Consider the following 17,641-nt stretch of genomic DNA (forward strand, 5'->3'; position numbering starts at 1 on the left):
TTTAACGCATCCCCCTGAGCCAGCACCCCCATCATCCTGCCCAAACCCCGCCTGCCCCACAGTCCTCAGCTAGGTGACCTCCTGAAACGTTTCCCACTCAACACATCTTCTCAAACCTCTCCCCTCGGGTCCTCACCGTCTTAGAAAACTCCTATTCAACCTTCAAACCCCATCTTCAATAACCTCTCATCTCAGAAGCCTTCTGAGGCAGTAGCTGTCTTCTTTCCTATGCCCCTTTCATCATAGATGGCTCCATTCCCATCTTTTTAATCATTTATGTTATGTGTGGGGCAGTTTGCTTGCATATATGTCTGTGCACCTGGAGGCCAGAAGAGGTTGTTTGGTCCCTTGGTTCTGGAGTTACAAACAGCTGTGAGTGGCCATGTGGGGTGCTGGGAAGCAAAACCCAGGTCCTCCGGAAGAACAGCCAGAGCTCTTAACCACTGAGCCCTGTTTCCAGCCCCTGGTTCTAAATTCTATCTGCAATGCCCACCTCTCCCTTTGAGCCATTTGAAGCTGTGTGCAGTCCCCCACCAAGCCTTGTGAACACCAGCCCCCACGGGGAGCACCCTTAAGGCCAGCATCCATCACAGTCCACATTCTGGAGATGCTGTCCAGCTGGTCCTAAGTGCCGTAGGACACTCTGGGCCCTGCTCTGATTACACCTTGTGCCCATTTCTAGGTCTCAGCCTGGCACACAGTCAACCACAACTCAAGACATGTCAGACCATCTGACTTGTGTGTTGTGGGCTTGCCTTGCTCCCTGTGGACCCCACATCCCCCAACCAACTCACCAGCCACGTGCTGGACAGCCCCACAGCATAACCAAAGGTGAGTTAGTGGCTTTTAGAATCCACCCTACTTGCAATAAGATTCCCCAAGCCTAGATTTGGGGTCCCTCTCTCAGTCTCCCGAGCTGGGCCAGATTGGTGAAGGAACAGCCTGCTGCTGCACAGCTAGGGGCCCTACTCCCGCAGCCTTCCCTCCCATGCACCACCCCACCTCCCTCAGGAGTAACCAGCAATTCATCTCCCCGCTTGGGAAAGCCAGTTGTCCCTGGAGGGGACAAAGACAGATAAGACCAGCTGGTATTTACTGCCAGGAACATTTATTCAGTATGCATGTACAGGCCCAGAACACGGTAGGTTTACCGTGAGGCTGAGGCAGGCAATTTCCAAGAGGACAAAGAGAACCCAAGAAGGGAGTGAGGGCCCCCGTGATCTCCAATGTCCCACCTGTGTGATATGTGTCTATGTATGTGTGTATATATGTTGGCATGTGTGAGTGTGGGTTTGTGCAGGTCACAGCCCACATATGGAGGTCAGAAGACAGCTACAAGTGTTAGCCCTCACCTTCCAGCTTGTTTAAGACGGGATCACTTGATGCTTACCACCGGATGTGCCAGGCTAGCTGGCCAGCAAGCTTCTGGAATCTTCCATCCCACCTCTCGCTTTGTTGCAAGATCACGGGGATTACAAATGTGTACTACCGTGCCTGGCTTTTATACAGGTTCTGGGGATCCAAACTCAGTTCCTCGGGCTTGCGAGGCAAACACTTCAGCCACCAAGCCATCTCCCCGGCCCTAAAATGTCATGTACTAAATAGTTCCAGGTACCCATCACCAGGCACTCCCCAGTAATCCGCTCAGTCCCCTTGGGGTCAGTTCACCCACTTCACTTGTAAGAAATGAGGTTCCCAGGGGAGAGAGGTGAGTGGGACTCTCAGCCAAGCCTGCTGATGCGGATTTCCTCTCCAGAGCTGCACCGCTCTGGCAGGATGAAGCTTAACCAGAACCTTCTCGGGTTTTCCTGCCTAATGCCCATGGAGATTCACCAGGTCCTCACCTGCACGTGCTCACGTGCCCTTCCCCGAAACACCACCCCCTGCCACCATAAGGGGCTAGCTCTCCTCTGTAACTTCCAGGGACACTGGGATCCCGTTCCAGCCACATGACTCCCTGTCTGAGGGGGCCTTCAGTAGCTCCCCACTGCTATGGTTACACTATAAACCTCTGGCTCCTGTTGGCCTGTCCAGTCCTGTTCCCACCAGACAGACAGACCAGCACATGGCAAGACCGCCTACATTAATGAGAAGGAGCTGAACAGGCAGATGTTGGACTTGCAGCCTTGCCATGGTCTTGCTGTATGCTCTCGGCCAAAAACCCTGATCTCTCTGGGCTTCGGATTCTTCAGCTGGGAGTTAAGGATAGCGCCATATCTAATATCCATAGAGAGAATTAGGTATGGACTGTCTCGCACACAATAAAAAGGGGGCACTGTACCCCACTGTTCAATCACACAAATACTTTCTTCTCTGAATGCTTCTGTTTCCTTCCTGCCAAAAGTCTTTTCCTTCATCCCTCTGCCAAATACGTAGCAAATGCGGCCTCTTCCAAGAAGCCGTCCCAGACTTGCTACATAGGAATTTGGGTGTGCTGACCCCTTTCTGTGGCCTGATTCTTAGATCATTTTACTTTAGCCGTCAGTCTTTTGTACCCACGGCTCCCATGATACCAAAGTCCCAGTCCTCGGTGCCCTCTGGCACAGAAGGCCTAGACTCCAAGCAGCCAAGCACAAGGAAACCCTCCAGTATACACAGACCATATCGTCCTGGGGTCCTTCCACCCCAGCCAGCAGGGGTACCCTCTGCTCACCTTGACTCTGTAGACAGGATCCACAGGCTCTCTGTCCCTGAACTCACTGAGCTACAACTGCAGACACCTGCTACGCTGTGCTCCTCAGACTCCACATGGTTCGGCACCCAAGACCTCTACGTTACGAATGTGTTAAAGACAACCACGATAACCACCACTTCCTTGGAGAGAAGGCTGTGACTTCCAAAGCGAGTCCTCCCTACGGCTCTCAGCACCCTTCCCTCACACTGGTCCCAGAGCCTTGGTGGGAGCAGCTAGCCCCCTGCTGTGTCCTTCCATGCCTTCCTGGCTCCAGGGATGCAGAGATGGAGGTGGCTTTTGAAAACCCTAGGCTCTTCCCTGCAGCCCAGTGTAAGTGGGTCTCCCTATGAAGCCAGGTACCTGCCAGGATGCCAGCCCCCCTTGGGGATCCTACTTCCTATGAACCCATGAACCCAGCCTTCCACCTGAGCTGGATACCTGCTACTTCCCCCTGTGGTCACATCCTCCTACAGAGCCAGGACCACAGCTGCCTCAGACCGCCTCCTCCACAATGCCCTCTTTCTTGCTGCCCCCAAGCCACTAAGCATCAGGATGCTTGCTTGGGATGGCTTGGGACAGCAGTCAGAGTCCTGGCCCCGGCTCCCTTCACAGCCAGCAGCTCTGCTCCTTATAGCTTCTTCCTCCGTGTGCTAGTTCACACTTCCGCCCTTGTGCAGGCTGTTCTCTCTAACAAGGCCCTTCCAGGGGCTTTCACAGCGTGCCAGCAGGGTGGCTGTGGTGGCTGGGGCCTTGTGGAGAGGGGAATGGCCCTTTACCTCTAGGTCTCTTCTAGGACAATTGACTGACTTGTTGGGACAATCCTGTCGGTGGTTGTTGTCTTCCTGAAGGACACAACTCCTCCCAGGGATGCCAGATGCCCTCCCAACTGTACTAAGGATAAAGTCTTGTGAGCCGCAGACTTTCACACGTATCCAGCCAGTGCTAATTTCTCTTTCTAACAAACGAGGAAGCAGGAATGCGGAAGGCTAGAATTTAATACCGCCGCTTTGTTTTTGCCGGGCTTGTTGCTTTTGTTATCTTCTCTTTCAGATAAGTGATAACTCTTTCCATTTACGATATGAAATCTCTTTTTAATATATTAAATTTAAAAGGCAATTCAATTTAAGGAGAAACTTCACAGGCTAGTGAATTCCTATTCACCCCTCAAAACCCACCTCGGAGTCACCTCTTCCGCCTTCCCACTCCCTCATAGTTTGATCCTCCACTCTCCCTCCCCACCTTCTGTGACATCCAGAACACTAAATTATGATAACACGGCAACTGTTTATTAGTCAGCACTGTGGTTTAGTGTGTGTCCCAAGGGTTCATGTATAGAAATTTATTCCCCATTGTGAGGTATAAAGAGGGTGGAAATTCAGAGCCAGGCGTGGTGACACAGGCTTGTGATCCCAGTGGAAGAAAGATGGAGGCAGAAGGACCGTAAATTCAAGGTCATCCCCAGCTACACTGTGAGTTTGAGGCCACCCTGGGCTACGTGAGATCCTGTTTCAAGAACAAAACAGGGATGCGGGGATGGAACTCAACTGGGAGAGGACTTTCCTTGCATGCACAAAGCCCTGGCTTCCATCCTCAGTACTGCATAAAACTAGACATGGTAAGCCCAAGGCTCAGGAGACAGAGGCAGGAGGATTGCGGTTCAAGGTCCTGCTCAACTATATAGTAAGGTTGAGGCCAATCTGGGATACATGAGACCCTGTCTTAAAAAAAAAAAAAAAGTACAAACTTAACTTGAATTAAGAAGAAGGTTTGGGAAGGTCACTGGGGTTAGTCTTGGTAGCTGCCTAAGCAATGAGGGATGTCAGGTACAGTGGTGCACACTTCTAATCTTAGCTCTCTGAAGGCAGAAGCGGGCAGATCTCTGTGAATTTGAGGCCAGTCTGGTCTACATAACAAGTGTAGGCCCGCCAGGGCTACACAGAGAGACCCTGTCTTTTTAAAAGAAGAATTAAGAGAGAGGAGACACAGGAACACACGGTCCCTCCCCGGCCATGTGATAGCATGTGATAGATTCTACAGACCACCTAGGAACTTCGCCGGCAAGGTCACCATCACCAGACACAGGCCCTTGACCTTGGGACAGAATCATGAGCCAAAATACACCTCCTTCCTTTAAAACATGCCTAGTCCGTGGACTTGTGACATTAGGAGCAGGGGAGAAGCTTAACGTAGCCAGGTGCCACACGGAGCTCTTACAGCACTGCAGGGCACAGCTCTTCTGTCCTCACCGCACAGATGACCAAGTGGCAGTGAAGTCACTTGTCCACATCAGGACAGGGAGACTTCAGCCTGCAGCCTTGACTGTCACCCTGTACCAGCAGCCACCCTGCGACACAGGGGTAAACAGGGTGCACCCCACTCTCCTCTGATCTCACTCAGAGCCAGACCCAGTTCTGCAGGAAGTCCACAGATAAGGACACAGTGAATAAGGACACAGTGATGAGGGCCGGGCAGTGGTGGCGCACGCCTTTGATCCCAGCACTCGGGAGTAGAGGCAGGCAGATCTCTGTGAGTTCAAGGCCAGCCTGGTCTACAGAGCGAGTTCCAGGACAGCCAGGACGGTTACACAGAGAAACTCTTGTCTTGATAAACAACACAAAAAAGACACAGTGATGTATATGGGAGATTGGCAGGCTGTGCTGAAAGGCCTGAAAATTCTGGGATGCACTGACAGGACCCCCAGGAAATGCCTTGGGCTCCGTCTTTCCTGCTCTATAGAGAGGCCCTGCCTCCTTACCATAGGAGCGGCAAGGAAGCAGGTGAGGCCCCATTTCCCGCCACTAGAACAGGCTGGCCAACACAGAAGACCTGAACTTGAGCGCTGGGAGAGCAAGCGTCCTCACTCCCAGGACTGGGTGGGGCAGGTCGGTGTTCTCTCCAGCAGCCACAGAGCGGTAACACGTGTGTACATGAGGCTTAACATGGGAGAGATCTGGTCACCAAGGGCGAAAGGTATCCCAGCGTGGGGGAGAGTCCAAGCAGAGGTAGAGAGTAAATAGGGGCTCTAAGGATAATGAGGGGGGGTCAGTGAGTGGGCAGGCGAGAGACGGAGGGGGGCTGGAAAGAGTGGGCAGCTGTGCCCAACAGAGGGTTCAAACACTGGGAAGGGGTGCTTGGGTGGAGCTGGAGGCTCGGGCTCTAGACTGGGAAGGTGGCACACAGAGATCTGAGGTGTCTGAGGATTCTACGAAGGCCAGCGACTTGCTCAAGTGACACAGTGGCAGAGGCAGGTAGGGATCTGAAGCCACTCTTCCCCCCTCCCCCAGGAGTCCACAGTGTCCCCGGGGGCTATGCCTCAGAAACGGGAGTATGGGGAGGACGGGCTGGGAATGTTTGGCCCAGGAGGGAAAGTGCCCTGAGGGAAGCCAGTTGTGCAGCAGAGGAGGGAAGGAGTTGCATGGAGCATGGGGGGGGGGGGGGGCTCTTCCAGGTATCATGGAATACAGCTAACCCTGCGTACGTGTCCCCTAGCCCCAGAGGATTAGTGGGTAGGAACGGGACCCATCTTCAGCAGCTGGGCCCTGCAGAGGCCACCACTTCTGTGACTTGCCTCCCACCTCTGGCCTCAGCCAGCCTCTATGTCAGCCTTCTGAGAGCTCCTTCCTGCCAGCCTTCTCTTTCTTCCTCTCCCCACACTTAACAGATTGCGGCAGCAAGATGGCACAAATTTATGGCTCAACTCACCAAAAATAACAAGAGATCTATCAAAGGCAGTTTGCGTGAAATTAACAGGCGCCTGTACCCTCTTGTCAAACCCACTCGGCTCTGAGGCCGGCCAAGGCACCCCTAACCTCCTTGTCGTCTGGTCCCACCCTAGGTCCATCCTGCTTTGTCTTCTACTGACTCTTCTCAAGGATGTCCTAAAGAGGGGGAACCCAGCTTCCTTCCCTGTCCCAGTTCCTGGCAGAGGGTCTCTTCCTGTTCACCATCCACAAACCTTGCTCTCTGCCTGGCATCTCCTTGTGCCAGCCTATTCTGCATTCTAGGGTGTGGCATAGAGAATGGTGTGGAGGAGGCCCAAGGTCTCGGTGAGAAGAGCAGTGTGTTCTGGGCCCTGACAACGCCTCTGACCAGCAGACACACCCTGACATGCGAAATGAACTGAGTCGTGTACCCGCCGTCTCTCACGTCAAAAAGGTTGGGCAGGAGGGAGGAGGTGTTAGAGAGGAAGAGCCTCCTGCTTGCTTTGGGGAGAGGAAGGGACTGAGCCAGCCAGCTCTGGGTACCAGTATGCTGGGCAAGTTCAGTCCACTTATGTCAGCTGATGCTGTATTCCCCATGCCAGCTCCCCACAGAGCAACCACCACCTGAACAGGTGCCAAATGGGGCAAGGGGCAGAGCAAAGGCAAGGTCCAAAAACAGCCAGAACCTCCAGCTCAGGGGTCTCTGCTCTAAGAGCCTCAAGAACAACCAGCCATCCAACCTCCATCCAACTCAAACTCAAGGGTCCTCGCGGGGGCTCTGTTGATGGTGCACTTCCAGTCACCAGCCCTCTTTGACTCCTGAAGATGCCCTCGCTACCAACCAGATCCTGCTTCCGGCTTCAACCAAGCCCAGCTGGCTGCTCCTTGGCTCTGTGCTCTACATGGCAGCCTGCCCAGCCAGTGCCCATCCAGGAGGGCAAAGCCTTGCTCCGTCCACTCCAAACCACTGGGCCGACGGACCACAGCGAAAGCCAGACAAAAGAACTTGCCCTCAGCTGAGCAGAATGGGGGAGGCCCTACAGAGTGACAGCGGTGGTGGCCACGCAGGAAGAGTCATAAACCTCCTGATATACGCCGGGCGCTCTCCGCTGATGTTCGACAAAAGAAGCAAAATTCAATTTCTTCCTGCAGGCACTAAATCCCAGGCCAGCCTCCAGGGCCCGTAACCTGCCCACGGCCTGGCTGTCACATGGATGGCTTCATCGACCGCTATTAGAGGCCAAGCTGGCCAGGCTACTAGGTGCTCACCATGCCCATGTGGGCATGATGGCCAAATGTTTCATGGGGGAGGCCAAGAAAGTCCCCCTGCAAAGCACTAGGAGAAGCCATTGTTATAACTCCCTTTCTAACTAATTCAAAGACACCTCCCAGTTTTACAAAGAAACCAATGGCTTTGTTAACAATGCTAAGGGTCAAAGACAGTGTCCAGCGCCTGTGCTCTACTCTCCTAGGTTCTACCCTCTGCTGATCCCTCCAGTGACTTCACATGAGCCCCCTTCCTCCCATGTACATATTCAGTGAGATCTAGATGCATCCTCCATCCTCTCCAGGGTAGGCTAACATTTGGGGAAACTGAGGTCCAGAGGGGCAAAGGGCCTCCCAACACATGGACCAGCTTCAGATCTACCTCTCTCCCATCCACCTAGCCCTGGGGCCTGTTCCCCACTGACCCCTAAGTCAGTCCTTGGCTCAGCACTGGTCACCAGGCACAGGAGGTCCAGCTAGAGAGGGGAGCTGGGACTGGAAGCTGTAGGAAGCAGGGCAGTGGGAGGCGGCCATGGCTGTGAAGCTGGGGTGGGTGTGGGAGCAGGCAGGCGAGAGGACTCCAAGAGCTTTTGCCCAGTCAGCAAGAAGCGCCAGCAGCTGGCGGCCTTGGTCCCAGAAGACATGGGCCCAATGGGGGAGATGGGACACTGGGAGTTGAGCCAGTCCAGCCCTCCGAGGCATCTCAGAGCTCGTGCCTCTTCACCCAGGCACACTCTCCCTCACCTCCTTCCGCCCTGACCCTGGGGTGCTGCCAAAAATCATTGACCCGTGTGGGCAGGAACGCGCGTTTCTGCTCCCTGCCTACTCCAGCCTCCAGGCAGATTTGTCAACTCACAGTGCCAGGGTCTGCCACAGCCACTCCAGTCTGGGGCTCCATCTGCCTGGGACGCCCTCAGCACTGCTATGCCTGTCACCTGTTCTACGGTCTGTGCTCCCTCCTCTTCAGGAAGCTCCCCTGGCCAGCTAGCTCTCTGCACCATCCAGCACCGGCTCATCTGCATCCCGCTCAGGTAAAATCTGATTTCGATGACCTTTACATCCGGACAAGGCTGAGCACAGAGGTGACGTCCTCTGCAAACGGCCGGGACTGGCCAGGATGGACACCAGCAGACATTGTCGGTCCCCTCGATGCCCCGCCCCATTCAGACCCGGCCCAGACTCACCATATCTCATCTCGGTGGTGAATAGGTCATTGCTGCTCCCTGAGTGCAAGTCAGCCTCCGCAGGTGGGGCCGGGCCCCCAGGCACCAGGGCATTGGATAAGGTGTGGGCAGCTGGAGGCCCTGGAGGTGTGGTGGTGGCAGGGCTGGCCCCGGCCTCCCCAGGACAGCTGCACCCTGGCTGAGCAAAACCACAAGCCCTGCCTGCAGCGCGGCCACACTCCTCACTCCAGCGGCAGAGCACGCCACAGGTGAACTGGCTGGAATTGTTGTTGTTGATAAGCAAAACCTCCACAAAGCGGAAGGCTAGGGCAGCGGGCGCCAGCAGCCGTGGGGCCTCGGAGGGCTCAGCCGACAGGCACAGCTGCACGAAGTTCTTGTCGAAGTGCAGGAAGGTAAAGGGGCCTGAGCCACCACACAGCTCCAACCCCGACGATGCCTCCTCCTCCTCCTCCGGCCGCCCCACCTCTGATTCCGCCTGGGCTGCCGCTGCTTCCTCGGGACCAGGCCGCAGGCAGGTAAAGTTGACCAGGTAGTGGTCCAGGGGCAGCAGGCGGGGGGCAAAGTGGGTGCACACCTGCTCCTGTCGGTTGAAGCGCAGGTACAGGGAGTACTTGGTGGGGTCGGGGTTCTCCAGGGTCCAGGAGCAGCCCGAGGCGATGGTAGGAAAGAGGTCCTGCAGCGAGAAGGCCCCGTAGAGCACGCCCGAGGCCAGGGCGGAGCAGGCACTGGGGGCGGGGTCGAAGGCCGTGGCCAGGCGCAGGGACAGAATCACAGACAGTAAGAGGGGACAGGCTGGGGTCATCCTATGTCCCTTGCCCTGTGGAAAAAAACAGAGGTCAGCGGAGCCCCGGGTCAGTCAGCAAGTGTTCTGAGGCTCCAGAGTGCAATCTCAAGTAGTGTGTGTGGGGGGGGGGGGGGGGGGAGATATTATAGTTGTCTATCTGTTTGACCTTAGACCAGGCAGATGACCTCTCTGTGCCTTGGTTTTTCTGCCTGTAAAATGGCTGTGCTTATCTCATGGATAATTGCCTACCCTACAAGGGCAATATGAAATAACTTAGGGAATAACTCCAGGAGGAGCTGGACTCTTGTGGCTTACTTCCTAAGAGCCTTAGTTATCACTAGCTCCCATGCAGCCCAGCAGCCAGGGGTGTCTGGGCCTGACATCCACATTCAGCCAGCCCTGCCACCCCTTTATCCTCCAGAGCTACCGCTCTCGGTCGGTGTGTCGTGATCAGCTGTGAGGAGTGCCGTGTGTAACCGAGCAGTCAATGTGGTGATGTTTGACAACCACTTGCTTTTTTATAAATCAGCGCGATTCAAGGTTATTCCCGGAACAATGTTCTCACTCACTCCCTTCACTGAGCAAGAGAGGAAGGAGTGGAGTGACTGCCAGGTGCCAGGAACTGTGCCTAACCCAGCCATACCTGGGGAAGAGAGGGTATTGCCAGTGTGGATGTCATGGGTGCCACTACTGTGGGAACGAGGAGAGGAGGGAGACACCGGGCATCAGTCCAGCTCAGCCAGTCACTTGCTAGCTGGATGAGTCTCATGAACCTCAGTTTCCTAATCTACAAAATGGGCACAGTAATTCCCATCATCACCCCCTCTTCCCACCTTCTCCACAGGATTGGCTTCCCGGGCCTGGCAAAGGGCCTGCCTCCCTCAGCATGCTCTTCTTGAGGCCCATCTCAAGGCCCTAGGAGGGAAGGCCAGTCTGTTGGCTTCCTTCTCTCAAAGTGCTATGCTCAGCTGATCTCCCAGCAAGTGTGAATGCAGTCCAGACAGGCAGAGGACACACGGGACCCAACGTGCACCCCGCAGGACACTAAGGCTAGAAGGCAGCAACCACTTTCCCACCCGTCAGAGCAGGGCAGAACCACCGGCCACTCCCACCCAGCTTCTACCCCAACTCCCCAAAAAAGCAGACAGGTACAAATCTAGATTAGCCTCACTTCCGTCCAGTTCTAACGCAACCACACAGACTCCCTCCTCCTCCTCTCCGTCGCCACACAGCCCACAGGCCAGCATGGACCCATCTAGTCTGGAGCTTCCATGTTAGAGAAAAGATAAGGCCACCTCTTCAAGATCCCACGAAGGTGGACTAGTTAGGACTGGAATTCAGGACCTCGGCTCCCCACCCCCAAGCCCACCCAGAGCTTCTTGTGCCTTCTCTTAGCTTATTGCTTGGGATTCAGGACAAGTGGACAAGTGATTCCTTCTGGGAATTCAAACCACAACCATAGGACAATTCACAGGTGTGGCTAGGTTTTCTAAGACACAGCTGCTCCCTGGGGACCACTTTCCCCAGGACTGTTCTAAATAGTTTCAGGAGCAGGGAACAGAAATTAGAACCCCAGTACTCCAATCCTGCTGCAGCATGCACAGAGCTCCGAACACAACTTTCCCGCATGGGGCGCCACTGAGCCAAGCCCAAGCCCCAGTCAGAGACAGGCACCTGTCCTTCCCCAACCATTCTGGAAAGGTTCACTCACTGAAGAGGGGCAACCTCACCCTCCTCCAAAGACCATCAGAAGCCAGAAGAGGCTCCCCTCTCTACCCTACCTTCCTCTGCAGAGCTGAAAAGGGGCACTGGAGCCCTGGCCTTCACCGCTGCAATCATGCCTGTCCCAGACTGTTCAGCCCACCCAGGCTGCTGTGGCAACCGGCGAAGCCAGAGGCTGATGATGAGTGACATCCAATCCCCCCCGCTGCCCCCAATTATTTTTAAGCAGGCTGCAAAATTCAGGCCATGGCTACAGCTCAGCAGAGGGGAGGTGGGGACTCATTATAACTGGTCTCCCCTCCCCCACCTAGAGCAAGGCAGGGAACCTCTTCCCCATATATACCTCAACAGACCTGGGCTTCAACAGACTTGGGCCCAGAGACACATACATACACAAAAGCACGCATGTACAGATGTGTGTGCAGATATGCATTCACAGTGTTCTCCATATGAAGACACACATGCATGCAGGTATGTGGCAAGCTCAGCATGTGACCTCATATGTACACAAAGGTGCACACACCATGCACACAGTGAAGTCAGACCACTGCATACATACAAAGATGTGTCTATTCCCACATGTGGACACACACAGGTGCTTGGCCCTGACATGGTATATGACAACTAAGTATTGGGCAGGACCGCCCATAAGCCCCTTCCCTATGTTTTTAAAGCCAGGGAATCACAGAGCCCTGGTCCCAACTTCTGGACCTCTGCTGCTCCCAGTTCATCAGGAAACACTAAGTCTAAACTGGTCCCTGCCAAGATCTGGCTCCTCCAGAAGGCAGCCACCTGTACACACTGGCCAATCCCTATGTCCACTCAGCCTTTTCAGACCCATCCCAGGATTCTCCCCTGCCCTCAGGACACGGCCTTCACTGCTCCATCACTCCTGCCTCAAAGTGAGACAGAGGATGAGGGCAAGCATCTTACATTTCTACCCTTCACATTCAACTGAAGCTGGGTCACAGCCATGACCTTATTCAAGATCTTGAGGTGTGCAGCTGTGACCGGTCCTCCTATGAGCACTGACCCAGAGTCTGCTCCTAGGCAGAAGTCTAGAAAAGATCCTAGCCTCCCAGGCAGCCAGCGATTATTAGCCATACATAACTACCTGGGCCTCAGTTTCCCTCTCTGGGGAATAGAGTGCCATCACTACCCCGGAATGGCGCATGCCTTCTTCTCCTTTAGCCTCTTCAACACACTGCCTGACCCGGCCTAATGAATTCTGTCCCTGGTCTCTTAGAACCATGCTGATAATCCTCTCGCCTGAAGTCCAAGGCCTTGAGCCAGGGGATGCTCTTTGGGCGAAGCCAAGAGTGACACTGTCACCTCAAAGCCAGGAAGACCACAGACCCTTCCAAGGTACAAGCTAGGACATAGAGGCCAAGGTCAGCTCTAAGGCAGAACTTCCTGGGTCAGAAAAGGCTGGTGGAGAGGGTCAAAGACTACAAGACCTTTCTGGGCTGAGATGGGTGAGGAGCAGCCTGGAGTAGTTTCAGTCTAGGGGATCCATTTCTCAGTTAAGCGCCCCAAGAATTCCCACGAGCTCCTCTCTGCCTAGGTTCAGGAGAGAATGGGGATCCTCAAAGGCCCCACAGGTCTGCCCAGCCTCGGACTTCCATCTGCACCAAAAAGGAACCCAAGGGTTGAGCTGCCTGAGTGGAAGGTGAAGATCAGCAGGGGGTGGGGCACGTCTGGGCCTGCTGTCAGGGGTCCCCGGGATCAGATCGACTCTTGTCTACCAGGGACCAGCCGTGAACTCGAACACTGGCTGCGGAGGCTCGAGCGCTCTGGCCCAGGGCGAGGGAGGGGCAAAGTGCGGGGGAGGGGGCACGGCGACGAGCACATCCGTCGCGTTTATCCACCTGGCAGCTCCAATTCGCGCGCCCGTCACTCATCCTCAGCCTCACCGATGCCTGCCACGGGGCCTCCGGGTCTCCCGCCCGTGTTCGCAGCTGGGGGCAGGGTGCTCGGGGACCCTTCTCCGCCGGCACCCAGGGAGGCGCTCACCCTCCATGCAGCCTCTCGAGCTAGGGGGCGGGACCGAGGGAGCGAGCGACCCGGGGTGAGGCCAATCCCAGACCGAAGGCAGAGAGGGACGCTAAGGAGGACAGCCGCACAAACCGAGGGAAAGGCTAGCCGAGCAGACGGGGATGAGGGGCGGTCCCCGGGGGCGGGGGCGCGCGGATGGCGGGGGAGGGGGCGGTGACTCAGCCGCCCTCCGCCCGCCTCCCCGGAACTTTGCAGCAGCTGGAGCGGTTGCTACAGGAACCGAAAGCTTTTGTTCCCCGGTAGTCAGGGCTGCCCCGGCGAGAGGATAGCTCGGAGGTTGCCACTCCCGCCGGATGGAACCCAGGTCCGACCACACCGCCAGAAGAAGAAATAACCAACCACAACGCCACGGGTTCGCGTCTCTTTCCTCCTCCTACTGAAGCACTCTCGTCAGCCCTAGGCTTCTCCAAACTCCATGGCTCTCAGGCCAGGTTACCCCTAACTCTGACCTGCAACGCTAACTACCCTAGAAAGTTCCTGACGATGTCTGATCTCCAAGGGTTGGGAAGAAGGAAGGGTTCTGTATCTCAGAGTGGTTGGTTTTCCATATGGGCCACCTCTAACGAACTGCCTACCTTTGAGCGTCTTATCTCTTTGGTATACTGAGTCTACTTCCCCAGCCTCTATACTTGAATCTAGACCTCAGAGCCCTTGGCTTGGTCTTCATTGCTGCCCCTATGACCAGGGAGGATCCCGAGGTGGCAGAGCCAGAGGGGAAGTGGGGGGAATCTAGCAGTCACAAGCTTCATAGACCCTTAGGGGGTTAGAGGATCGAAGGTATTTTCTGTCTTTATTATTTCTGAACAACTGTTATGTGTTCCTCCTTGGGATTAGTAGTAGCGAGGGACCTGACCTTGGCTTTGAAGGCAAACCGCACAAGACGTCGTTATCGAGTATTGATAGGCACTCCATGGTACAATCTGATTTCATTCCCCAGCAACTATAGGGGGCAGTGGTCACTGACCCATTTTATAGAGGATCAACTGAGGCTCAGAAAGGTTAAGGAGCTTGGCCAGGTAACACAGGTTTTGAACCCAGATCACCTGATCAAAAACTGAGTGTCAGCTACTTACCTTCAATAGCTGAGGGCTAGGCGGGAGGAGAGCAAAAACTAACTAGACCCTCCCTTTGTGTTACAGAAATGCCCGCCACTGACACACACCCTAAACGAGACCCATCCCTTCCTGAAGAAAGATGGGAGAGAGGACGGAATGGGGGAGTGAGGAGGCAGAAGGGAGGAGAGGAAGATTGCCTCTCTCAGTCTTGGTCCCTCATCTACCAACATCACCAGAGCATACCCAGTGTGGTGTCCATGCTGACCCCCTCTCCAAGCGCTTGCTCTATCCCTGAGTCAGGCCGATTTGTTCACAGCCTCCTTCACGTCCAAGCCCCTATCTTTTGAGGAATGTGATGGGGTAGACAGTACTCCCTAAGGACACCTACTCAAGCTCAAGAAGCAACCAGAGCATTCCGAAAACCGGAGCTAGTCCAGCTGTGTCTGGTGCTCAAAGGGCTCTTGACCTGCCGCTGGGATGAACCCTCCATCCAACACCATCCTTCTCCATCCCCAAAGCACGTAACCGTACAACCAGTGTTTGGGCACCTGGCCTCGCCTACCAACCTCATCTCCCCAGGGACTTCCCAGCGTCAGTCCCGCAGACACCTAACGCTTGGGCTGCGGAAACCCGGGGCTGTCCGCGAGAGAAGGGGCGGTGGGTCCCGGGCTGCGGGCAGGGGGCGCCAGAGGACGCCCAGGGGCCGGGCAGGCAGCTGGCAAGGCGGGCAGGCAGGCGGCATCTCTCGGCCCGGGCGCCCCTCCCCCCGCGGGCAACAGACTGGTCGCCGGTTCTGCACTAGCCGTGGCGCGGAGGATTTCCCGCGGCTGTGCCCTCGGACCAAGCCGACTGCAGGAGTGGTCGCCAACTTCACAGCCTACAGCCCCCCAAATCATGACAGCCCCCAGGGTTGCAGAAGAGTGCGTCTGGTGCCTGGCTCTAAGACCGGTGGTGGGAGGATAGGGATGGGGGGGCGGGGGTTCCGGCCAAAGACAAACGCGGGAGTCTGCCGAGGGTCCGATGGAGACCTCGGCCTGAGGAAAGAATCTTGGAGGAGCAAGGGGGACACGGCCCCAATTTCAGGCTGAGGGGGAGGGGACTTGCAGCAGAGATTGGAAAGGGAAGGCGGGACTCTGGGCAGATATGGGGGAAGGGGTACTCGGGGCAGAAATAGAGGGGAAGCATGGTCGCCGTGCAGGCGCGGGGGAGGGCAGTAACAGACATGGTTGGGGACCGGAACGATTACGGGCAGAGTGAAAGAGAGGTCCAGAGTCCGGCGGCCAGACGAGGGGAGATGGGGGAGGGGGACAGCCGAGCTGCAGGTTGGAGAGGGGCTCGAATCAAGACCGGGGGCGCACTGCCGGGATCTTGGCCGAGACAGGGCAAGACTCGCGACAGCGGTGTGTCAGACTGGGTCAGGATTCTAAAGGTGGGGGACTTTGACACAGACGGCAAGGGGTCGGTCCAGGCTGGGGGAGGGGGCAGCAAAAGGGCTCGCGGGAGACTAAGGGGGCTTCCGCACAGGGCTTGGGAGTCCCTTCTAAGACAGGGGTTGAGTGAGCTCTGGACAGACTCAGTTCGGGCCGGAGAATTGAGCAGAGATGGGCAAGCGGAGCACCCCGAGTGCGGGCTGGTGCGGAAACTCGGGACCGCGCGCGAGGGCTCGGTGCGGGGCCGGCTGGGGTCTGGGGCCGAGCACTCACCTGGGCGCCGTCAGCAGCAGGAGCGGGGGCCGGCACTGGTGGAGGCGGCCGCGGGGCGCAAGTTTGCCATCCCTAAGGCGGGGGCCGGGCCGGGCGCAGAGCAGCTCGCCGCAGCCGCGCCGAGGCCCGAGGCTCCGGCTCCGCCGAGCGGCGGGTGCAGAGCAGGCGCCGCGGAGCTGCACGGGGCGGGCGGGCGGGCGCCGGGCCGGGCGCGGGCTCCTGCCGCCGCCGCCGCCTCCTCGCCGCGCCGCCCCCCGCTCCCCGCCCCGAGCACCGCCCGCGCCGCGCGCCGCCTTCTATTCGCGGGCGGCGGCCGCAGCCCCAGGCTCTGATCGCCGGTGCCGCATCCTCCTCTCCGTCTCCCAGCGCCGCTGCTGCCACCGAACCGGATTCCTCCGGCCGCTCCGGCCGCTGCCCGCAGCGCGCGCCGGGCCGAATGACGGCCGAGGCGGGACGCGGCGCCTGCGCGGGCCGGGCCCGGGAGGGGGCGCGCGCCGGGCCGGGCGCGAGGAGCCGCGGGAGAAGGGGCGGGGGGCGGGGGCGACGCGCGCCGCCTCCTGTTAAAGGGGGAGCAGCGCCAGCCGAGCCAAGCGCGCCCTCCCCCTCCTCACCCTGGGCCCCAGGCGCCGGCGCGGGAGAAGCCCGGGGTAAGCCCCCGCCCTGTCCGTGACCACCTGGACCGCAGAGTGAGCCTAACCGCGATACCCCTCCAGCGATACCCCAACTCAGTGGCGTCTAGCGCAGACAGGGTCTCCCGAGCTGAGGAGGCTAAAGCATTTTCTCCCCCTCCCCAATATGCAGCGCATATTGCTTATCCCTGTGCATGCAGGTGCCACTCGTGCACTGAACTTTGCATATGCATACAGGTGCCCTGCGTGTGCACTGCAATATTGCCTGGCTGGGTGCATGCAAACGCTGCACATATGCATAGTGCATTGACATGCGCTCAGTCCTGAATGCATGTTGCTCTTTCCTTGTGCCTTAAGAATACTATATTTGTAGAAGCTCACAGGTGCTACATGTGTGCAGAACGCTGTGGGTAATTCGTATGTAGAAATAACACATGTACCCTGCAGTGTGGCATGTTTACTGCATACTCTGGTGTTAATCGCTGCGATGTTGCATGTCCCTAGGCACGGGGATGCTACACGTGTGCAGTATGTTACATGTTTTCCCAAGTCTCTTCTCCCACAAGTGCCTTTCTCTGTGCCAGGGGCGCCCCCATGTTGCATCTGTTTATGTAGAAGCCACAGAGATGCACAGACCCACCCCATCCTGGCCCTGTGCCCAGGAACAGTTGGGTGGGGCTTAAGCCCACATAGCTCAGGCGGTACCCAGAGGGATGTCCATGGCTCAGGGCCTCTGGTCAGGAGGTTTGTAGCCTGGGCCTGTTGCCACCAGGAAGGTGGGCCGACTGGGGACACACCACAGCATCCAAAACAAGTAGGTTAACCCGATGACTCCGGGCAGAGAGGCCAGCAGGGGGCAGCTTTGCAA

At 56.9% G+C, this 17,641-nt stretch overlaps 1 protein-coding gene across 10 annotated transcripts in view; it reads right to left on the bottom strand.

Moving 5' to 3' along the window:
* The window catches only part of Adgrb2 (adhesion G protein-coupled receptor B2), a 36,940-nt gene extending 20,664 nt beyond the window's left edge, over window positions 1-16,276 (bottom strand). For 9 of the 10 annotated variants that reach the window (XM_087904569.1, XM_087904568.1, XM_087904565.1 and 6 more), the window contains exons 1-2: window positions 16,145-16,276; window positions 8,826-9,642 (exon numbers count right to left, since the gene is read on the bottom strand). In XM_087904569.1, coding sequence (XP_087760695.1) covers window positions 8,826-9,627 — 802 coding nt within the window. In that variant the 5' untranslated portion in view covers window positions 9,628-9,642; window positions 16,145-16,276. Of the gene's footprint in view, window positions 1-8,825; window positions 9,643-16,144 lie in introns of those variants that run through there. The other variant, XM_085686656.2, reaches the window with a different exon arrangement.
* Window positions 16,277-17,641: the final 1,365 nt, after the last annotated feature.

This window comes from Myodes glareolus, chromosome 3, assembly GCF_982192425.1.
Source record: "Myodes glareolus chromosome 3, mMyoGla1.1, whole genome shotgun sequence".
NCBI lineage: Eukaryota > Metazoa > Chordata > Mammalia > Rodentia > Cricetidae > Myodes > Myodes glareolus.